A 21,908-nucleotide genomic window follows, 5' to 3' on the forward strand; every position below is an offset into this window, starting at 1 on the left:
CAAGATAGGCATCAGCCTGAAAGCAGCATTCCCAGTTACCTCATATAGCTGGCATTGCTGCAGCACTGCCCAGACTGACTCTAGGGGTGCTTACAAAAGGGAATCATTGGCCAGCATTTTGTGGTAATGCAGAAGGTGGCTTGGGGGCCAGATACCTTCCCAGAGGAGAGGTGATCTGCTTCTGTGCTGCTCCTTGGGTCTGTTCAGCTCTATAGGCACATTCCTAACCAGGTCTGTCTTGTCCTGCACAGGCTGTCTGGAGCAGGTGTATCCCTTATCTCTTATCTCTTATCTGCATCCCTGTGAAGCAGATAAGGAAGAATGGCAGTTCCCCAGATGAGAGGGCTTGTCTGGACACAGCAGGGCTCTCAGCAGGAAGGCAGCTTCTCCCTTGTGCTGGGTATTGCATAGCTCTAGCCACTCCCTTCCCAAATGAGAAGGACGCAGCCTGTGCCACTCCAGCAAGGGCCAGTGAAGCAAGGGAAGCTCTTGGCTCTCTGCTCAGCACTGGGGAGGTTACACCTCAAAACTGTCTAGCTTGGGCCTCCCCCCACCTCAAGAGGGATGCTTGGGGAGGGTCTGTTTGGGGCTTCTGGGTTGCTCAGGGCTGGGGACAGAGGGTCTGGGAGAAGAGTGGGGAGCTGGGACAGCTTTGTGCAGTGAAGACACAGGTACAGCGATGTGAAAGCCAGTTAGAAAGATGATGATCTTAAGGTCCTTTCCAACCCGAACTATTCTATGATTCTATGATGTGTTCAAACTCTTCTTGGCAGCCATTCCATATGACATAATAGGGGAACATGGGAAGTTTGGCTTGGATATTAGGAAGAAAGAAGCTGGTGGGGAGGTGTCTCCATCCGTGGAGATTTCATGCATCACCCAGACAAGACAAGGCTGCCAAGACCTCATTGGCAGCAGTTCTGTTGCAAGAGAGAGGTTGGATCAGAGGCCTCCGACAGCCCCTTTTACCAATGTGCTGATGTGGGTGTGAGCCCCAGTTGCTTGCTGTAAGAGCAGGTCTCCTTGTTTCTTGCTTTCTGCTGCTTTGGCTTGCAAGTGTGTGCAGCAGCCTCTGTGTTACCCAGCAGCCCAGGAAAAAACACCCATGACTCCAAAAACCCATCAGCACAACATGTGGTTGGGACCCACATGTTGGTGTCTACCAGCCTTGTGCACTGGACACAGTCTAGAGTGCAAGCACAGCAGGGGAAAAGTATGGTTAAGGCAGGAGGCTGTTCTTTCATGAAGTTAATTTTTTTACTATACCTGCACTTCTGGGCTTACATCCAAGGCCTGAAGTACTTGTGTGATTTCTTCCTGCCTCCATCAGTTGTGTTCTCTATTCCCTCCTGAGCTAGTTATTAATTATGGAGACTGCAGAGATGAAGTCCAGGCTCTACTAATGGTTGACTTCCTTGTGTTTTAGAAGAAGCATTTCAGAGATGTGCTAATGATATTTCTTCACTTTGCTTTTCAAGCTCCACTATCATTTTGGTTTCTAGCCTGTGTGTGGCAGAGAGGCAGACCATGGTGTTTAAATGTTGGCTGAAGCCCAGCTCTCCAGGCAGCCTGCAGTTGCAGGGCACACATCTGTGGCACCCTCCTCATCTCCCTGGATTGAAATATCTCCATGATGCAGTTATCTCCATCCTTCCCAGGGCAGTGGGGTTGGCCAGTGCTTTAGCTGCATGCTTTTCTGTGCACCTGGAGTCTTTTTGTGCTAGCAAGGACCGGGTAGCTTTGCCTAGCAGCATTTGGGCAGCAGAGTGACCCTAGTTGGCTGATGCCTCTCAGTTTCCTCAAGCTTTGAGAACTGGGGAGAAAATCCAAGGTGAGTGCTGCACCCTCACCCCAGCTGTCATCACAAAGCTATACCTCTTTGCTCTTAGCCACCAGCTTCCCTCCCAGCCTGTGCCTCAGCCTCTAAAGCTGCCTGGCCAAACCCCAGTACTCTCAGCTTTCCTCTCCTAGCCTTGTTATTCCTTTTCCCCTTCTCCCAAGGAGGCCTGCAGGAGCCAGTGCTGGGCTGGCTCCTCCTCCCTGCCCCATCCGAGCTGTGGGGACTGCTGGCCAGCCTCGGCGCCGGCTCTGTCTGCCCTTTGCTTTCCCTGCCCTGGCTGGCCCATCTCCATACCCTCATCCCTGCCTTTGCTGCTGCCTGCTCCCCTGTACAGTCCTCTGGGAGACACAGCTCTTCTCCTCCTGTCTTGTTCCCATTCTTCCACTGATGGGTTGTGTCTATCCATTGTGGGGAGTTAGCGCTTGTTCTTTTCTCCACAGGCCCTGGCAGCCTGTTCCCTGCCTTCACCATTGCTTCCAGCCTGCTGCTGTCAGTGGGCAGCCTCAGGGTAGAGATGCAGGGATGTAGAGATGCATAGGAAGGAGCTGCCTGCATTCCCCCTGCCCAAGTGTAGCCTTAGTGTTAGGGGAATAGGGAGAGAAAGACTTGGAAACAGTGGAATGCAAAATATTCCCATTTTAGTTTTTCCAGTGCTGCCCATTCGTGCCCCCCAGCCCGGAACATCCCTGGTATTGTGTGCCAGTTCTGGGCCGGGAGTCCCAGATCTTGTTTTGCAATCTTCTGGTGTTGGCTAGCAGCTTGGGCCTTCTTGTAAGCGCCCTGACGGTCATGGGGAAGGAATGTTCCCCCAGCCGCATGGGGAAAGGTCACCATGGGCAAAGGGGATGTTGGGACCAGGCGAGCATGCTCCCTTGCTTTCCATCGCCAGTGAGGGCAACACTGATCAGCACGAAGCTGAAAACATTCTGGCCTTAAAGAAAAGGTTCAGGAGGTTAAATATTTTGGGGAAGGCCCCACTTCCTTTTACAGGGCAGATCTCCCAGCACATACTGTGCCCAGGCAAAGTCCAGGAGGACATTTCCCTGTGAGTTTCATTGCCTTTTTAGCGATGGAGAATGTTTGCTGTTGAATCTGCATCTCCTTGTCTCGCTGAAGCAGTGCCCAGGACAGTGTTGTTCTGAATAGTAGCTGGGCTGAGTACTCTCTTCCCTTCCCATCCCAGGCCTGCCAACAAACCTCTCCCCTGAACTCAACTCGGAAAGAAAGCTGTGACTTGCGGTGGCCACGGAAGGATTAGCATCCAACATTAAGGGCTTAACTCTTCATCCCTGCCAGCGGGGGTTTCAAATAACACCACTGTGCCTTTCACTCTCAGCGAGTTTGTACCCTGCTTTAATAACATCCTTTACACACTATTCTCTGGGCTGGGTTTTCTAAGCTGGAGCTTACTCCTGGTGCTTTGCTTTCAGAGTCTGGCATGTTGGCTGAGGCTGGTGGCATTGAGTGGGGTGAGAGCAGAGTGGAGAAAGGAGGAGGAATTCTAGGTTGGCCTCAGGAACCAAGTTTGTCAGAATTCTCAGCATGTTAAATAAAAAAAAGATAATCTGGCCCTTGGTCTCTAGGTTATGTTTGCCTCTGCTGTAGCTGAGCTCATGGAAAAATGCAGCTTAGCTCCTGCGCTCAGTGCCAAGATTAGTAGGTTTAAAAACTAACCGATAACATCTCTGTACGTTTTGAATAATTTCTTTTAAGCCTGATGATCCTTCCAGCCTGGATGTTGGAGCTTTCCTGGAGATCCACGTGAGCCAAGCAGGACAACAGTATCAGCCCTGAAAAAAGTCACCGTGTCACCTTCAAATACCCAGAGGAAGGAGGCTGCTGTTCCCCAAAGCCCTGAAGGGTGTGTGCTGGGATCCTTCTGCCAGTTCCCAACCAGATACACAGCACACAACAGATGCTCTGCACGTAACTTATAATAATCACTGGTTTTATTTATTAAAAAATTACAATAGAAAAGTACCTTTAAACACATTTCCAAAAGCGGAGTAGACAATGTGGATGCTTCCCTCCTCTCCACAAGACAAAGTACAGGAAATAGTTTGCTAAAAGACTTAGTCCATTGCTTGGAAACGCTGATACCATTCCTTTTAGAGCCACTCAGGGGTTTGTCTTGGAATTGATTTCTTCTCACATTGCCTGTATCAGTGCCATTTTTTTACGGAAGACCCCAACAGGACAGTTTCCCATCGCACTGCTTCACCCAACACCCTGCCCCAGCTCCAGCAGCCGAAATCTCAGCTTACCCACAGAATAAAAGGAAGGAGGAAGAAAAAGGTTATGATGTATTTAACAAGGCCATGGGTACCCCATGTCTTCAGTGCAGCTGGGAAACTGATTATGGCAAAGCCTGGGCAACGGCTGAGCTCAGCATGCCCCGCAGTGAGGATGGGGTTGGGGGGAGAGGCAATGGAAGAAGTTTTGCACCTCTTTTTGCAAGAAACCGAAATCTCTTCGAGGTTTTGGTTTGCTTTGCTCTTCCCAAATTTCTCCTGGAGCAAGGAGAGGGAGAGACTGGTATGTCAAGCGGTCTCTTGCCCGTCAGCTCGCTCAGGACTCGTGCCCAGCCTCGAGTAAGCTGGCAAACCAGTGGTCTGTCGTTTGTTTTTTCTCATACAGCAGTTTAGGGTGCCTATAACAACTTCAAGCAGTCATGGCAGGAAGAGGAGGAAGAGGCAAATTGTCACCTTGCTACATATGTGGGCTATCTCTGCCCATCCCTGATCTGAGCCCGTTGTACCGTGCTGAAGCTTTGCACAGCAAGCTATTAACGTAGACCTAAGGTAAAAAGCAAAATCACCATAAGAAAGTTTCTGATTGTCCTGTCTGGTTGTCATTTGGTACAACTGGGAAGAAAACAGTAATACTGTCAGTGTCCGCAGATGTCTTGCCGATGCAGCCGGAGCGCAATTCCTGTGCCAGAGGGAGCACAATTCCTACACACCCAAATTGTGCATCTTGACATCTGCATGCACGTGAGCATCATGCCTTTGACATGCAATTGACGGGGCAGGGGGATACAGACTCCTACTGACACACATTCAAAAGTCAAGCACAAAACCTGTGGTCTGACCCAGTGTAAGATTGTTCTGTTTAGGAGGTTTGGTACAAAAATACTTGCTCTTGTTTTGCCCTTTTTTTTTTTTTTGATTTTTTTTTCAGTCTGCTTTCCTATGGTTCTGTTTGAAGACTTTTCAAACACTACAGCAATGCCTGTCAAACCATGCTTTCAGAAGTAACACACTCTTTCTCACAAATACACAGTGTAAAAGAAGAAAATATTATTACTAGGTATGCTTTTTCATCTTTCTTCTAGGAGAGCAGATGTGTGATAGAGGCTGTGGGAAAGTCTTGGAGGAATCCAAACTTGTGTGAGGTTTTTTGTTTGTGGTTTTTCAAGCCTGTAACAACAGAGAGGTGTTAAAAAAAGGTAGCTGCCATCCTGGGCTGAGGCAAAGTGAAGAAAAGGGATGTGGTTAATCTTTTTTCCCTTGTGGGGAAGCTCCCGTGCTGCAGCATAGAGGGAGGATTGTTTTGGAAATGGGGTGAAGAAGGGAGAGCAGCTACAGAGACAGTTGTTTAACCCGGAAAGGGCAAGATGGGAAATGCCTGCAGGGAGAGCCCAGGCTGTCAGCACCCTGGGGTCAGGCAGAGGGAAAGTACGGCCCTGATTGTTCTCCTGTAGCCCCTGGGGTTTTAACCAGGGAGGCACCAGCTGGGAAGCTGAGAGTTAAGTTGGAACTGAATTTGCACTTAAGAGGAATTCAGTCTGTGTTGATCCAAGGCAGGAAGTGAACACCGCAGCGAGATGAGATTACTGGGGGGTAATTCAAAGCCGAGAAGCATTCCTCAGCTGTTGAAACTCTCACCCCAGATAACAGCGATAAATGCAGGAACGACAGAGCATGGATCGCTGGATTGGTGCTGGAGGTGTCCTGCCACAGGGGGAGGAGGGGTCAATCCCAGGAATTGTCACCTCGCTGCCTGTTCCCTCGGGGACACTACACTGGCTTCCTTGCCCCTCTACCCCTTCCCCCTGGGCCACCTCCCCCAGGCACAGCCCCGCTGTACTGCAGCCTTACCAGCACACTGTGGTTTTGCAGAGAGCACGCCAACCCAGTAGCCACCTTGGAAGACTCCATTAATACCCACAAGACTGACTGTAGGCCACCATCACACACCTGAGACCTGCGAGAGGACACGGCGTAGGGTCAGGGACCAAGGTCAGTGTGCCGTGGGGAGAGGTTGTTCGGCAGTGGCCAGTGTCTACACTTCCTAAGGGGGTAGTTTGGAGCTTAAACCTGCCCTGATAGGCTCCACATGGTATATCTGGATGCTGAAGAGGGACTCTTCATGAGGGACTGCAGCAATAGGACAGGGGGTGATGGGTTCAAACTTCCAGTTTGGTTTAGTTTAGCTATAAGGAAGAAGTTCTTTACTGTGAGGGTGGTGAGGCCCTGGCACAGGCTACCCAAAGAAGTTGTGAATGCCCCATCCCTGCCAGTGTTCAAGGCCAGGCTGGACAGAGCCCTGGGTGACATGGTCTAGGGTGAGGTGTTCCTGCCCATGGCAAGGGGGTTGGAACTGGATGATCTTAAGGTCCTTTCCAACCCACACCATTCTGTGATTCTATATGGGACGCAGGCAGGAAAGTCTGAGCAGCAAAACTGTTTGCTGGGCTGTGCCATAGCCCTTCCTGGCTGGTGGAGAAGGCAGAGAACCATGTGGTCCCTGACCCTCCATCCTCGCAACCCATTTTGGCTACCAGGGTTGCTGCAGGCAGATGGACCTTTTTGACGGATTCACTCATCTCCTCTTCCTAAATACAGCTTTGCTTAGATTTTAGCTGGAAGCACTGGCACAGGAGGCTTCCCGCAGGCTCATGGGAGCAAGCGATACTCAGCATCAATCGAGCCTCTTCCACCTTTTCCCCCTCTTCCATTTGAATCACTTTTGTTTATTTAGCCACAAAAGGCTGAGTTATTTGCAGAGCATATTTCACAAGGCTTTTGCCATCCACGGTGGTTCCAGGTGTAATCAAACCATCCTCCTACCTCCCTGGTAACCACACTGGGGCTTCCAGGAGAGTTTTCATTAAGGCTTTATGAGATGTTCACCAGCTCTGAGCTGCTGGAGACCGCGAGAGTCGCAGCAGGGGGCAGGACAGGAGAGCACTCACCCGGCATTCAGCAGAACTGACGGGACTTCCAGCCCTGAGAACCAGCCTCGGAGGGAGGGAGCCAGCGCATCTGCCAAGACAAGAGGGGCAACAAGGTGAGAAGAGTGGTGGCCACACACCCTGGCATGAAGCTCCTATGGGTTCCCTTTTCCCAGCCTTCCCCAAGGAGGTCAAAACACACACAGTACATCCCAGCTCTGGTTGGGATGATGACACTGGCTGGGGCTGAATGCAGCCTGTGGCATCGCTGCTTGCAGTAGGACCAAGTGGGGATAGTCTCAGCATCTAACATCAATTCTCAGCATGGATTTTCCCAGCAGCTCTTGGAGCCTTCTTACATCTCCATTTCCTTTGCTGGACATTTCACCAGCTTCCTGAGCAGCACAGGTGCTGCCTGTTAGTGGTTATTTGACAAGGCAAGTACGTCACTGCAATAATATTTACCGCCGCTCTTCCTACAAACAGCAAGGCCTGAAAACCTGGAGTTTCATCCAAAGGCTGAGGATGGTTTGTACATGGAGCGCTTTTCCTCGCCCTCCTGCTCAAACCAGCCCCCGGCTGTCTCTGGCTCCGGCGATGGTGGCTCCGGATAACCCGGTTCAAGACTTTTGGATGTGGCTTATCCGGCAAATCAGTTTCCATGTGCTCATTTCCTCCTGCTCACCGCCAAGCTGCAGCTGAGGAGTGCAAGCTGGGATAATGTCCAGCATGGCTGCTGGGGAGGCAGCTTCTGTTCCCCACTCCATGGCAAGCATCTCTTCCCAGCATCCCTGTGATGCCACTACAGGAAACATTCCAAAGGCTGGCACTGCAAAGAAATCCTCCACCGCCTCCATTTCTAGTTCTCCTTTTCTCCGCTAGGTAGGTACTTAATTTTAACATCCACGTGCTGCCGTCGGGGCAGCCAACAGAAAAGCACTTGTCAATAAAAGATGGGTCCTCCATTTGCAACTCACTTTCCCTCTCCTCAGGGTTGCTTTGCTTCACACCTTGCATCCAGCAAGCTGCATCCCGGCGATGCTCAAGGGAGCGGATGGGTTGTTAGGTACTGGGAGTGGTGGGGATGGATCAAGTCCTGCCCCAGCAAGCATCCCCAATCCCTCCCTCCGCACCTGGTGGGAGTGAAGGGAGGAAAGCAGAGAGGGGTGTTTGGGTGCCATCCCTAAGTCTCAGTGAGGAGGGGTGAGTGCCTGTAAGCTGGGCAGAGGTTAGTGGTGCAGCGAGCACCCAGGAGAAGGGGAGGCCTGTGAGGGTGAGTGCAGTGGTGGCGGATGGGTCTGAATTACCTGGGCGTGCAGCGAAGCGGGATAGGTGAAAGCAGGAGGAGGTAGAGCAGGTGCTAACTCCGCTGGGTACAGGGGGTACGGCCCCCACACTTCAGGGCTACTGGGGTAAAGTGCAGGCACTGTGAGCTCATCTGCAAGAAAAGAAGAAGGAGAGTTAATGGCAGGCACCAGGACGCGGCCTCCACCATGCCACATGATAGAAAAAACAGCAGAGCTGTTGGCTTTCTCCCCCCAAAGCAGGCAAAAGCAGGAGCAGAGCCTCCTCTGGAGAAGCATGACGTGATGGTGCTGCTGGCAAGAGCTGACCACAAAGCCAACGCCAAATTCGCCCACTGGGAAATTGCAGGGTTTGCCCAGTGGCAAGTGATACTACAGCGCTCGGTGCATCATCTCCATGTTTATTTACCCCAGGAATCGAGTGTCAGTGGGTGCGGAGGAGAGTGTGCAGCTCACAGCCATGCACAGCAGCGAGGCGAGGAACTGGTATCCACACAAGAAATACTTTTTCAGTAGCAGAAACGGGTATGGCGTGTTCACAGCAAGACATCATCGAGGCTTCTGTGGAGACCCAGATACTCCCTGGTACTGTGAAGCAGCACCGGGAGCTCATCCCATTTCTGTGCACCATTCAGAGCCGGCTGTTGCATGTCCCAGTGTTTGGGGACTCACGGCCACCAGCCAGCACGTGCCACCATGCTTGCAGCAAACAGGCACTGCGGCTTCCGATGGGACCTAGTGTTCCCATCACCACCCCCCTCCAGCATCCCTGCTCCCTCCAGCATCCTGCTACATCCACCTGGGATGTCTGCCTGACATTGAATTGCCTGAATAAGGCATTTTCCCTGAGGAAGATGAGGATGGGGACAACCCCTGGCAACCTGCTGGCACTGCCACGGTGGCAGGCTGGGGGGACATGGCATGGGGCTCCCTCAGGGGAGCTGGGGCTGGTACTTACAGGTCTCCCGGGTGATGAACTGAGGTATGGCAGTGGGGAGTGGCGTGCTGGGGTTTGGGGTGCCCACCAGCTTGCTCTTGGCCATCTTGGTGTTGGCCTTGGCAAACTCCAGCCGCAGCGTCTGGGGGATCTCGGGGTCGAAGCGGATGCCCTGCGGGAGCGGAGAGGCATGGTGGGTCAGGTGAACACCAGCCCCGCAGCAAAAACAACTCCCCAGTACTGGATTTCTTTTTTTCTTTTCCACTTCCAGCCTTGAAATGAGCTCATCTGCCAGGCCCCGAGGCAGCTCGCATTCCTCCAGCATCTTTAGCATCGGAACCATATTTGGCAGTCAGCGTCCTGCGCTCTTATCCAGAGGGATTAACAGAGCCAAAAAAAAGTCTTACGTTGAAAATGAAGCCAAGGAAGAAAAAAAAAAAACAACCCAAACCAAAACCCCAGGGGGACTGGAGAACCAGCTCTGCACACTTCTGCCCGTGACTCTTTTCAGGAGGTTTAATTCTGCAGAGGTAGGAGGCAGCCGCTAAAGTGAAATTTGCTTTTCCTTTTGCAGCTTTAGCTGGGATTTTTCCCACTGAAACAACAGGAGAGGCTGGGAAAGGCGTCTCTCTCAGATTCATATCTAAGACTCTAATCCTCAGGCTTGGCCTTGGGATGCAGCCCCCTGGGAGGATGCAGATGAGAAGCAACCCATGGGGATTAGCTGGAGGGATAGGGATGCGGTAGGACCAGCCAGTACAGGAGATGCACATTCCAGGGATGGAGGAATCTGGAGAGTATCCAGGGATGGGGAGATGGAGGGGAAAATCCTGGATACATGGAGCATCCAGGGGCACTCACATTCAGTGCATTCTTCGCTGCCTCTGCTTCGGAGCGGCTGTCAAAGCTGACAAAGCCCACGGGCTGTGGAGGAAGAACAGGGACCATCGGTGAGGCTGATAGGGAGCAGAGGAGGAGCCCCTCACCCCAGAGACCGGTGGTGCATGGCATGGGATGCTCACCCCACTTTAAGTGGCTCCTACCTGCTTGGAGGTGAGTTTGATGAGGGACCCTTCGTATCCCTGCAAGAATAAAAAAGGGTGGTTGGTGGAGATCCCCACTTTTCAGCTGCCCTTTGGAGAGGGAAACCTCCTGTATCCATCACCCAGCAGCCCTACAGCTTTGGGGCATCAGGTAGGCACAGAGGGGAGCTTGCCACCAGCACAGGGACTCACCGCTGCTGGATTTTTGTAAGGATGTGGATGCCTGATGCTACTGTCCTTTGTGTTTGAAAAGAGCTAGTGTCTGAGATATAGGTCTCGCAGGGTGAAGAGACTGGAGGTCTGCAGCCAACAGTCTTCTGCTAAATGGGGTGTGAGTCAATGTGCAATTAAACCCCAAAGAGCCTGATGCCATTTTCCTGTGGTTTATAGAGTCACAGAATCACAGAATGGTTTGGGTTGGAAGGCACCTTAAAGCTCATCCAGTTCCAAGCCCCCGCCATGGGCAGGGACACCTTCCACTAGACCAGGGTTGCTCCAAGCTCTGTCCAACCTGGCTTTGAGCACTGCCAGGGATGAGGCAGCCACAGCTTCTCTGGGCAACCTGTGCCAGGGCTTCACCACCCTCACAGTTTAAAGCCATTCCCCCTTGTCCTATCTCTACATGCCCTTGTAAAAAGGTCCTCTCCAGATTGCTTGCCGGCTCCTTTAGGTATTGGAAGGCTGCTCAGAAAGGTCCACTGTGGTAACAGATCTGAGCCACTGCCTGAGTTTTCATGCCTTCTATTGGGGAAAAAAAGGTGCAGAAACTTGTTTCTGTGAATAAAATCACAAAATTAGATATATTCTGGAAGAAACACCAGCAGGTTTCCAGATCCCACCAAGGCTGGCGAGGTCATGGGAGGTGCAGGGGGCCTGCCCTGTGCTTCATCCCCCTTCTCCCCTCCCCGGTCTGGTACCTTAAAGGGCCTGAAGAGCAGGTAAAGTTCCCGGGGCTTAATGTCCAGAGGCAACCCACTAACGAAGAGCGTCCTCACCTAGAAGAAAAGAAAAGGAGGTTCCTGGTGATCATCCCTCATCCCCAACATGGGAATACCCCATGCATCCCACAGCCTCTGGTGGTGGCACTCCAGAACGATGCCAGTCCAAGGGGAATCTCGTGGGCAGCTAGAATCCTTAATCCACACTTGGGGGATGTGGCATTTTTGGGAAAGGTATCCCCATACTTCATGGGACCATGAAGTAAGCTGGTAAGACACCATGGAAAGGTAACCAAGACCTGTCCTCACCACACTGAGTTCCCTCTGGGTCAAAAAGCATCCTGGACCCTTCTTACCCAGGTCTGGCAAACAGGATCTCTCCTGGCCTCCCCAGCAGAGCCCTCACTCTGCAGCCAATGCCTATTGTCTCTGCTTAATTGCAGCAGCTCATGAAGGACTTGGGAGAAGCAAAACCCAACTCTTCCTCCTGGACCACTGGCCCTGTTTTAGAGGGAGCTGTTTTTAAGCAGCTTGTCCCTGGTTTATAAAAGTCACTTTTTTAAGGGGGTTTAACTCTCAGGAACAGGCAAACCCCACCTGGGGAACGACCCGTGCCATGATGGTTTTGCTTTAGAACCAGCTCCTAACCGGGGGAGCAGTGTGAAGCAGGAGACCAACAGTTGGATCTACTGCCAGTCCCCTTCTCCTCATTCCCAAAAATCTCATCCAAACACTTGGATGGCTGGCAGGAGCCTAGGGCTGAGAACAGCCCCAACTATCCTCACCTGAGACCCTCACCCTAGGGCTGTATTTAGCCTCAGATCATGTTGGGGATGAGTAGCAGCTTGGTCTCAGCCCTGCTGTGTCCCCATCCACCATCCCTGCTCTTGTTGAGGCACCTGGACATGGATCTCACATCCCTGCCTTGCAATCCCTATCATTTCCAGTGCTCCTGTAGCACCTTACTAGGAGGTTATCTGGGGGATTGAATGGCCGTAGCTTATTTTGGACAGCCAATACCTTGAAAGAGCTCATCCCAAGGGGCTAAATCACAGTCGTGTATCGTCGTCGTACCCCCCCCCCCCCCCCCCCCCCCCGGTTCCAAGCTGTCAGATTTGGCCTGGAGGAAGGGGTAAATCTCAATTTCTTTTTTATCTATTTTAGGTTTTTGGCCACGCACTTTGTCTGCCCCATTCCCACAGCCAGAAACAGCCACCCCAGGCCTATTCTTCTGCTGACATTTCTTCTTTCTCTTGCAGATAAGCTATCTACCCCATCTCCCAGGGCCTGAGAGCTGCAAACATTCCTGCTTTTGTAGCAAAATCTCCGGCTGACCTGTATCTACTAAATAACAAAAGGTTAAATTACAAAAGGGGCTATTTGCATGTAGCCCTTGTGTCAACAGCCCTGGTGCGATACCCATCGGGCTGCTGGTACCCATCTTCCATCACTGGGTGCCAGAAAACAGGCCAGCCATGAAAGTACAGCCATCCCAGGCTTGGCTTCTCTTGGAAACCAAGCCCTGCTCCAGCCAGGAAAGCATGCTCAGGGCTTTGCCTAGAAGGATGCTGAGAGCTCCAGGCTGGATGGGATCAGTGCAGGCATGTCCTCACCCCTTCCAGAGCCACAGCTGCAGCTGGGCACAGCCCTGTAGCCTGTCCCTGTTACTGGGATCATTCACGGTGAGCTGGAAAGTCCCCACAAGATGCTTTGGGGACCCCCACCAGCTTTCTGCCTTTCTCTTGAGATCAAAGGGTGATGGAGCATCCCTAAGCACTCAATGCTGCACTGTCTCCTAATGGAGACACTTCCCAGATTTCGCCTGGAAGGGGCTGAGGAGGAATTCATCCGCAGGACCTCCCCTTGCATCCATGAATTTCAATTAAGGAAGGCAAATTTATCCTTTCCTAAGGGAAAATAAAAGTATTCCCCTTCAGACAGATCCACTGAGCATGCCTGCTATCTGGGGAATCGGATCACCAGACACATCCACCCTCCCAGCTGGGTTTTACTTTGGAGGAGGCTGAGTATCCCTGCATGGTTTCCCCCTGTCTCCATCATCCCTCAAGCCTCTGGTCCTCCCTGGCATGTTAGCTTGCTGTCTTCCAGCCTCTCCTCTCCGCAGGGACCAGAGGCCTCAGAGATGGCTCCACAGGGGAACCCACCACATCCCTGAAATCCAAATCCCCATGAGCCCGGTTTGCCAGATCATTTAGCCCCATAGCTGCCCGGCAGAGAGATGGGAGATAAAAGACCCTGGAAAGCCCTCTGGAATTGGGCCTCCTTGCAAAGGAAAGGCTTCTCTTCAGTAATGACTTGTTTTCTTTGAAAGTTCAAACATGGGTCGGCCAAGTTTTAAACCGTCAAATTAGAGTGAGAGAAGGAGGAAGGCTCCAAAAGATCTCCCAGCTGGTTTCCAGCCCCAAAAGGATGTTTTGGGAGCTGGGAAGCGGAGGGAAGAGATAGGAGGTCATAGGCACACCCCACTTGAATCCCGAAAAGGGGCTGGTGGGTGGCGTACCCAGCCAAAGGGATGTTCGAGTAGGTCTTGCGTAAACAACATCCTCTTGCTGGGCTGGGTAGCAAGCAGGTGGGAGGATTTGGGTGCTAAAGCAAGAGAAAGGCAGACAAAGGGAGCGTCCTCGGGGATAATTCCCAGCAGGCTGGACGGATATCCTCTTGCCAAGGGGAAAGATTATTTTAGGCGGAAATATTACTTCTGCCCTTAAATGGAAAAGGAGCTTCAAACCCGCAAGGAGCTGCTCCAGGCGCTGCTGTGCCGAGACATCCCAGGGGCTCTGCCTCCATCCTCAACCCTGAACACTCCCAGGGCAAAATACTGCCTTTGAGGGGGGGGGGAAAAGCCTCACTAGGTGTGTGCTCTTCCATAGGGAAAAATGACCCCTCCAAGAGGGGGTCCAAATGCTCTTGGTGGAGCATTTCTCCATCTCTCTTTTGTTACAATTTGGGGTGAAACCAAAGGTTTCTGCCAGGTAAGAAGTGCCAGTGCTTGCTCCAGGAAACCTCTGGCCATGGGTGCTGGACCTTGCAGGCAGCCACCACCTTGATGTCTTTCAGTGGGGATGACGACTGTGGGACTACACCAAGTCCACTTTCCATGGCCCTCCTCCTGCCACTGTGTCCCACAGCTCCCAGGTTTGCCAGGGCCACTGAATCCCAATTCCACTGCCTCACTCCTGGTTTGTCCCTTCCTGGTTCTTACTGTCAGTAAGACAGCAAAGTCTTTTCCTAGCTTCTGCTGCTCTCCTCTCTTCTTAGGAAGCCATCTCCATCCTGCTTTTGGCGTGTCCCTCTCACCTCTGCGTTGCACCATCACCTTCTGATGTCCCCAAACACCATGTCCTGTCTGGGATCAATCTAAGGGATACTGGAGAGGCCACAAGCCAGGTTTGTCTCCCACAGCTAAGGAGGCACCAGGGAGTAATTTGCCTGCCTTGGACCTCCATCGGGTGACAGAATGATTTGGGTTGGAAAGGACCTTAAAGCTCATCCAGTTCCATCCCCATGTCATGGGCAGTGACACCTTCCACTAGACCGGGTTGCTCCAAGCCTCATCCAACCCGACCATCCCATGGGACGCTGGGGGCTGACCAGCATGGTCACGCACCCCTGCCCCTGCACAAACCACCCCTAGTAAACGTTAACAGGCTGGGGGCCATCAGGGAGAGGCGGAAGGTGTCTGGGTGATTCATTCACAAGGCATTTAATGGCCTCCTTCATGCCCAGCTCCCCATCCACCACACTTCAGTGGGGGCTCGCTTTAATTCTCTACCAGCCGATTAACTGCTTGACTGCCCCAGTGGTAGCAGGAACACTGCGATCAAGCCATAAAACAGGGCAAGCAGAGCTTCCTCCCCTTCTCCCTGGCAAAGTGGGGTGCTGCCTCCCACGTGGTGGGGTGAATTCCAGCCCCACAGGGATTAATCCCTGCATAAATAGTCTCTCTGGTAATGGAGTGTCCTCCTCTTTGGCTGGGTTTAGATTCTTGGGCTGCGTGTACACATGCCATCAACCCGCAAAATTCCCTGACATAAACAAGGGGATGCTGGCTCCTGTGCTGCTGGGATGCAGGAGGAAGGGGCTCAGCCTTCAGTCCTGCCACCCGCAGCCACTTCTCCAGATCAGTAGCCAAATGTCCGGTGGGATAATGGGAGGAACGGAGCAGCCCTCTGGGAAGAGCCAGTCCGGAGCTGCTGGGGCTGGAACGAGGAAGCGGCAGAGGAAGAAAAGCCAGCGAGAAGCCAAGGGAGCAAATGGGGGATTGCAACAGAGCAGAGGAGTGAGCAGCAGGCACTGGGGGGGTTCATGCACGGTTGTGTCTGGCTAAAAACCCTCCAGACCCTGTGCTTAGAGGAGGAAAGGAATCAGGAGCATGGGGGAGGTGCAGCACTGGGACAAACCTCATCCACTTGCTGGGTACCCCCCCCCCCAAAACCACCCCTGGGGTCTCCTCTCCATGCCCTGGTTCCCTGGGATGAAGGATCTGGATGGGGACAAGGGCCACAAGCTGGGCTCTCTTGAGCTGCTCTGCTACCAAATAAGGCCTCTGCTGAGCCTTTTACATGCCGTCCTTGCCTGGCTGGAGTGACGGGACCTCCTTCCCAAATTTTTCTCCCTCCCCTCCAGGCTCCTCTGTGGGCACTCCCACCCCTGGTCCCACAGCTCCCCCAAACCTGGGGATCCCTTTTCTGGGGGAAGGGGATAGGGATGGGGTGAGCACGCTGGGCAGTAGGACTCTGGCCAGCCCAGGGAGGAGTGAGGGCAGAGCAGAGGCTTGTCTCACCCAGCAGCACCCTGACTGACCTCCCCATGATGCTTCTCCCTCTTTTGTTTTTAGGGGGACATGGCTGGAAGCCCCAGGGAAGGGGGAGGTAGGGCACAGTAGTTGGGCAACCCCCTTCACCTGAGCTTAAGCAAATATTTGACAGCACCGGCTCTTCCAGCCGAGGCTGGGAAAAACTTGTGCAGGGAAAAATACCTGCCTGGCTCTGGAGGAGTCTGGTTTGCAAACAGGAGCAGCCATCACCCTCCTAACATGTTCCCAGTACAATAGGAGACTCTGGCACCTCGCAGGGACTCCTCATGTTCAGCATCCCCCTGGTCAGGGGGTCTCCAAGGGCCAGCAGTGCCATGGCCAGCCCCTCGCCCCCCTTGGGTCCAGCTGGGAGCAGGGTGCTGGGAAAGGCAACAGGCCTTAATGGACTTCTCCCACCGGCGTTCCCTTTGCGAGCCACATCATCACCATCACCTGCAAGGATCTGGTGAGGCCACCAGTGGAGAAATTCCCCCTTATTGGAGCACTTTGGGAAACTTTGGTAAGCTTCAGGCTGGAAAATCAAAAACCCTGAGGTAGGCGAGAGCAGGGGAGCAGAGCATCCCCATGTGCCCATCAGTCAGAGACCCCATCGAAAAGTGACGTGCCGGAACAGACGGTGGGGCGAAAGGTGAGGAGGAGATCCTATCTACCTGCTCTCACCCTCCCAAAGTCCAAATTCCCATCTCAAGGTCACGGGTAAAACCAGGAACTCCACGCTTGCAGAGTCTGTGTGGGGTTTGCCTCCCGTGGGGATGAGGGCGGGGGTACATCTTTGGGGTGAGACCCTCGGGCTGAGAGATGCGGACATGCATGGTACCCACTACCGGTCACCTCAAACACCGGCCCTGGGGAGGGGGTGGAGGCTGCTTGGGCACCCGCCCCACCCCGGGGTGCTGCGAGGCTCCGCGGGGAGGCAGAAGGGTGTTTGCAAGGGGATGCGGGGCTGTCCCGGGGACCGGGGGATGCGCTGCCCGCAGTTCTCTGTGCCCCATCTCCAGCAGCAGTCCCGGGACCGACAGGACACCCCCGGCGTAGGGGAGCTGCGGGTGGGGAGGGGGATGCTGGACCCCCCGAACCCCACATCCCCTCCTTCCCCCGGTACCTCCTCCTCGGGCAGGCCGGTGTCGGCGGGGCCGCCCTCCCGGTCGGCGGGGAGGTTGCTCATGCTGCGCTCGGGGCCAGGCGCGTTGTCCCGCCGGCGGCAGCCGCGTCCCGGGCGGGCGGTGCTGAAGGCTGGAGGCTGCGGTGGAGGGCGCGGGGGGAACCGGGGCGGGGCCGGGGGAGGGACTGGGAGGAGGGGGAGGGAGGTTCCGGGGGGAACTGGAGGCGGGGGGGAGGGATGGGGGCACGGGGATAGGAGGGTCGGGAGGGTGAATGAGGCAGGTCTGGGACACGGGGCAGAAGGCTGGGAAGATGGGACACGGGTTTGGGGATACAGGACAGAAGGCTGGGAAGTTGCGACACAGGGCTAGGAACACTGGGCACAGGGTTAGGAATACAGGGCAAGAGGCTGGAGACACAGGATGCGGCTGGTAAGATGGCACGCAGGGTTGGGGATACAGGACAGGAATCTGGGTCATGGGCCTGGGAACGCGGGACACAGGGCTGGGGACGTGCGGCAGTCCAGTCATAGGACTGGGGATGTAGGACACAAGGATGGGAACATAGGACACAGTCCTGGGGACACAGGGCACACTCCCAGGGTCACGGCTGCAGCAGGGCTGTGGGGCAGAGGAGGGGACAGTGCTGGGGACACAGGGCATGGATGGAGGAACACACGGGGGCAGGGCTGGCTGTGGGGCTGGCCCTGGGGCTGCGTTTAGGCTCCCACCCCACTCCCCATTTAGGCAGAGCTTCAGGTGAGTTTGCACCCTGCTCACCTTTCTTCTGTCTGACCTTTGGGTCGGTCCCAGCCCTGTCACATCTCCATGGATGGTGTAGCATGATGGAGACCCTCAGGGTGAAAAGCATTGGACCAGCAGCCGTGTCTGAAGAAGATGGGACACAATACATGAGGACCAGAGGTGACACTGAGGACATCCTGCTGATGGCAAAGGGCTTGTACCAAGTAGGTGTTTTAAGATCATGGCAACTCTGGAAAAAACAGATCTGCAGGCCTGTGGGCAGCCTGGATGGATTCAGCCCCACCACTGACCTAGAGCAGAGTGTTTCCAGCCCCCACAGTGGTGATTTACAGAGCAGAACCTCTCATGCTGTGAGGGAAATGGAAATAAGCCATGCCAGCTGGATTTGGGGAGCTGGAAGCATCTGGCTACCAGGGCAGGTGGCCCAGAGAGGGCACCTGAAGTGTGGGGGCTGATCTAGTTGCTTGAATCTGCTGGAGCCTCGTGCTTTTGGGATGAATTCCCAGCAAAGGTTTGCCTTATATTTCAAGCTGGGGGACAAGGGTTCAGCCCTTGTTTGGATTTGGCTTTGGGGAAGAGCTGCACTGTCACAAGTGCTGGACCAAGGACTGGAGCTGCAAAGCCAGTAAACAGTGGGTTTTTATTTTGGGTATTCCTGTAACTGAACTTGGAGCAAATCTGGTGTGTGCTGTCCTGTTTGTGCCTTGGCCTGTCCCACCTAACCCCCCTGGTCCCAAATTAGCACCCCATGTCTTGCAGCCCAGCTGGCACTTGGGATTCCTCTGCAGGTGGCTGCTGATGCTCTCTCCACTCTCCTTCCTACAGATTTCTGCTCCAACATTAATTTCCTTCTGCACCAAGACACAACATCGGGCAATGTTGTACACGGTCAGAGGGGGAAGGTGTGAGTAATATTCCTGGTACATCTCAGGGGCTGGATGGGAAGCATGGATGTGTCCAAAGCTCAGCTGATGAGTGGAGGAGCTTCCGCTCCATTGTGGACCCTCTAGGAGGGAAGCTGAGTAGGTGCCTTTGAAGACCAGGGAGAGGTCTGGAGCCTTTCCCCATCCAAAATCCGCATGGATTGGTGAAGCAGGACAAGAAAATCCCTTCCTCCAAGCAGCCCTGCTCTCCCCTGGTGTGGGTCCATCTCCCTCTGCCGGCAGCCAGGGAAGAGAAGAGCAGGGAGACAGCACCTGGGCTGTCCTCAAGGGATCATAGGATCACAGAATGGTTTGAGCTGGAAAGGACCTTAATCTCATCCAGTTCCAAATCCCCTGCCGTGGGCAGGGATGCCTCACACTAAACCATGTTGCCCAAGGCTCTGTCCAACCTGGCCTTGAACACTGCCAGGGATGGAGCATTCACCACTTCTTTGGGCAACCTGTGCCAGTGCCTCACCACCCTCACAGTAAAAACCTTCTTCCTTAGATCTAACCTGAACTTCCCCTGTTTCAGTTTGAACCCATCACCCCTTATCGCTACAGTCCCTCTCCAGCATCCTTGTAGGAAATAGGATGGTGGCAATGGCAGTTCAGCACCTGACCCAGGCAGGACGGCAGTCTCTCCCTTGACAGAAGAGCAGGTAGCATTTTATTCCCAAAACCAAAAATGTACAATTGAGTTAGTGCATGAGAGACAACTGATCCACAGCAGACTCGAGGTGCTGGGCAGAATATAAATGACAGACACAATCAAGATGGTATTAGATTTTTTTCCCAAATATGGAATGGTCAGCCACTTCCTAGAGCTGGGGAGTACTTCCCAGGACCAGATGAAACCCCTTCTCATCAGCCACCAGCAGCAGAAGATGCTCAGCTCTTGACAGGAGTGGATGTAGCCTTCACGGTCTTCTTTAGGTGATGGTAGTTTGGCAAGATCTTCATCAGGAAATCCAGCTGCAGTGTCTGGGGCTGGGAGCAGAGGCAGGGTGAGGGCAGCTCTCAGAGGATGCAACAGGGATGGTGTCACCCATGCGTCACACTCACCTGTGGCCGCTCGGTCTGGACACGGCGGAGGCAGTCAGCCCCATAGATGACAGTGTTTTCAGGGATCACCTCGTAGGTGTTGATGTTACAGCAGGCCCCGATGATGCAGCCGCTTGTCAGGATCACGTTCCTGCCAACAAATGCTGCCAGGGAGAGGAATCATTGTGAGAGTCATGCCCATGGTGTGGATATACCCTGCACTACCCAACATCAATACCATGAGCTGTTCAGCACCAGGAGGCAGACCCAGCCCAGGCTGGTCCCACCAAGGCCAGTCACACACTGGGCTTTTGTGTGGAAATCACAGCATTGTCAACAGCCTCACCTACAGCAAGAAACCACCTCTACTGTTCCCAGCTTCTACAAAATCTCACAAGATGATGAGCCAAGACTTACCTTTGGATTCAATGACATTGTTATCTCCTACCTTCATTGCTTGGGAATCTACGGGTCCATGTTAAAGAAAACTGCAGAATGTTCTGCTTTTATTTCCAAAGGTAAACCCTGGTGCCATTTTCAAACCAACAACCTGCAATAAACAGCCCTGTGCTGCCTGAACCACAAGAGAGCCCATACCTTTCCCCTCATACTGATCCACAAGTGCGGTGTATCACACATTCGATCTCACAGCACAGCAAGGATACAACACCCAACTTCAAAAACATTGTTGGTGCCGATGACCATGGGTTTGGGCTCCACCTCTTCAGTTTCTGGAGTAATATTTTCTGGATACCTGCAAGATGGGAGAATATATTTCAAGTTTTGAGATCACAAAGGTATTGTAATGTTTGGCAGCTTGATTTTGAGAAACATCGTGTGTATTATGCCCCGTCCCTGGCAGTGTTCAAAGCCAGACCAGACCGGACTTGGAGCAACCTGACCTAGTGGAAGGTGTCCCTGCCCATGGCAGGGGGGTTGAACTGGATGATCTTTAAAGTCCCTTCCATCCTAAACCAGTCTGGGATTCTGTGATTCTGTCCCATCCAGCTAGAGCGGTGGGGTTTGGAGATGGCTTGCTCTTGCACAGGGTCTCTCATTGTCAGGACAGGATTGCTGTCCTCAGGGAATATCTCAGGGAACACCAACTATCTGCAAAGCCCAAGCTGGGAACATGACCAAGGGATCCCAAACACATCCTCTCCTCATCCAGTTTGGAGCTGGGGGTCAGTGTTCCCAAAAAAGGAGCGTTTCCTCCCAAAAATGAGGTGACCCCGTGGGTGTTGTCCAGCTCCGTACTGACCCATTGACGATGAGGGCCTGCTCCTCGATCAGGTTGCCTTCCCCGATGATAATAGGTCCTGCTTCGGCGATGATCCTGGCCTTGGGGTGGATCACCGTCCTGGGCCCTGCCGGGAACAAGCCGAGGTCACCCCTCGTCCAGCCCCGCCGCAGCACTCGGGCAGCGGAGAGGCCTGATGCCTTACCGACAGTCACGTCGCCGCGGATCTCGCTTTCCACGCACACCACGGCCCCCGGCGCGATCTTGACGCTGGGGGAACGGACAGGGCTCAGTAAGGTGAACCGGAGAGGGGCGGGCAGCCCCGCCACGTCCCGGGGAGGGGGTGTGTCTGGGGACACTCACCTCTTTTGCACCTTCTCCGCCATGACGGCCGCCTGTGCCTGCGCGGGGCCTGTGCGGGGGTTCGGGGCCGCGCACCTTGGCCTTACGCTCACGCAGGGGTCCCCCCCGGGCCGTTCTTCGCACCCCGCGCGACCCCGCTTCACCCACGGCGATTCAAAGGCAACCGGACTTCAGGCGCGTGCCCACGGCCTGTACCGGCGCTGGGCTGGAAGTGCGGGGCGGGGCGGGGCGGGGGGTGGCGCCGGGACAGCGCGGAATTAACCTGGGAGGGCCGGAGCACGCCGCCCCTCGCCCGAGCCACACGCGGCCACCCGGGGCGGGGTGTGGCCCGCGGGTCCCCCGCCCAGTTTCCGAGCACCGCCGGGGCTCCCGGTGCCGTCCCGCAGCACACAGGGGTC

General features: G+C 54.0%; 2 protein-coding genes across 5 annotated transcripts; both read right to left on the reverse strand.

Moving 5' to 3' along the window:
- Positions 1-3,767: 3,767 nt before the first annotated feature.
- Positions 3,768-17,345, reverse strand: RBPMS (RNA binding protein, mRNA processing factor). Of its 4 annotated transcripts, XR_009966460.1 has the most exons (9): positions 17,178-17,345; positions 11,218-11,295; positions 10,301-10,339; positions 10,119-10,181; positions 9,279-9,429; positions 7,038-7,107; positions 5,941-6,046; positions 5,147-5,259; positions 3,768-4,350 (listed from the first exon to the last, which is right to left on the reverse strand). XR_009966460.1 is itself a non-coding variant. In XM_062627642.1 (8 exons), exons 1-8 carry the CDS (start codon positions 17,238-17,240, stop codon positions 5,254-5,256), a joined length of 576 nt encoding a protein of 191 aa, XP_062483626.1. In that variant the 5' UTR covers positions 17,241-17,345; the 3' UTR covers positions 3,768-5,253. The 4 variants fall into 4 exon arrangements, 3 of the variants coding, with proteins under 3 accessions (XP_062483626.1, XP_062483625.1, XP_062483624.1); XM_062627642.1 differs by having other exon boundaries at positions 3,768-5,259; XM_062627641.1 differs by lacking the exons at positions 3,768-4,350; positions 5,147-5,259 and adding an exon at positions 8,324-8,454 and having other exon boundaries at positions 5,936-6,046; positions 17,178-17,339.
- A 2,165-nt stretch (positions 17,346-19,510) lies between these two features.
- On the reverse strand, positions 19,511-21,632 carry DCTN6 (dynactin subunit 6). Its single transcript, XM_062627643.1, has 7 exons — positions 21,511-21,632; positions 21,353-21,417; positions 21,169-21,274; positions 20,573-20,661; positions 20,325-20,372; positions 19,929-20,071; positions 19,511-19,853 (listed from the first exon to the last, which is right to left on the reverse strand). Exons 1-7 carry the CDS (start codon positions 21,531-21,533, stop codon positions 19,755-19,757), a joined length of 573 nt encoding a protein of 190 aa, XP_062483627.1. The 5' UTR covers positions 21,534-21,632; the 3' UTR covers positions 19,511-19,754.
- Between the last annotated feature and the right edge of the window lie 276 nt (positions 21,633-21,908).

This window comes from Pezoporus occidentalis, unplaced genomic scaffold (genome assembly GCF_034315485.1).
Source record: "Pezoporus occidentalis ecotype Australia unplaced genomic scaffold, CSIRO_AGI_Poc_V1 ctg303, whole genome shotgun sequence".
Taxonomy (NCBI): Eukaryota; Metazoa; Chordata; class Aves; order Psittaciformes; family Psittacidae; genus Pezoporus; species Pezoporus occidentalis.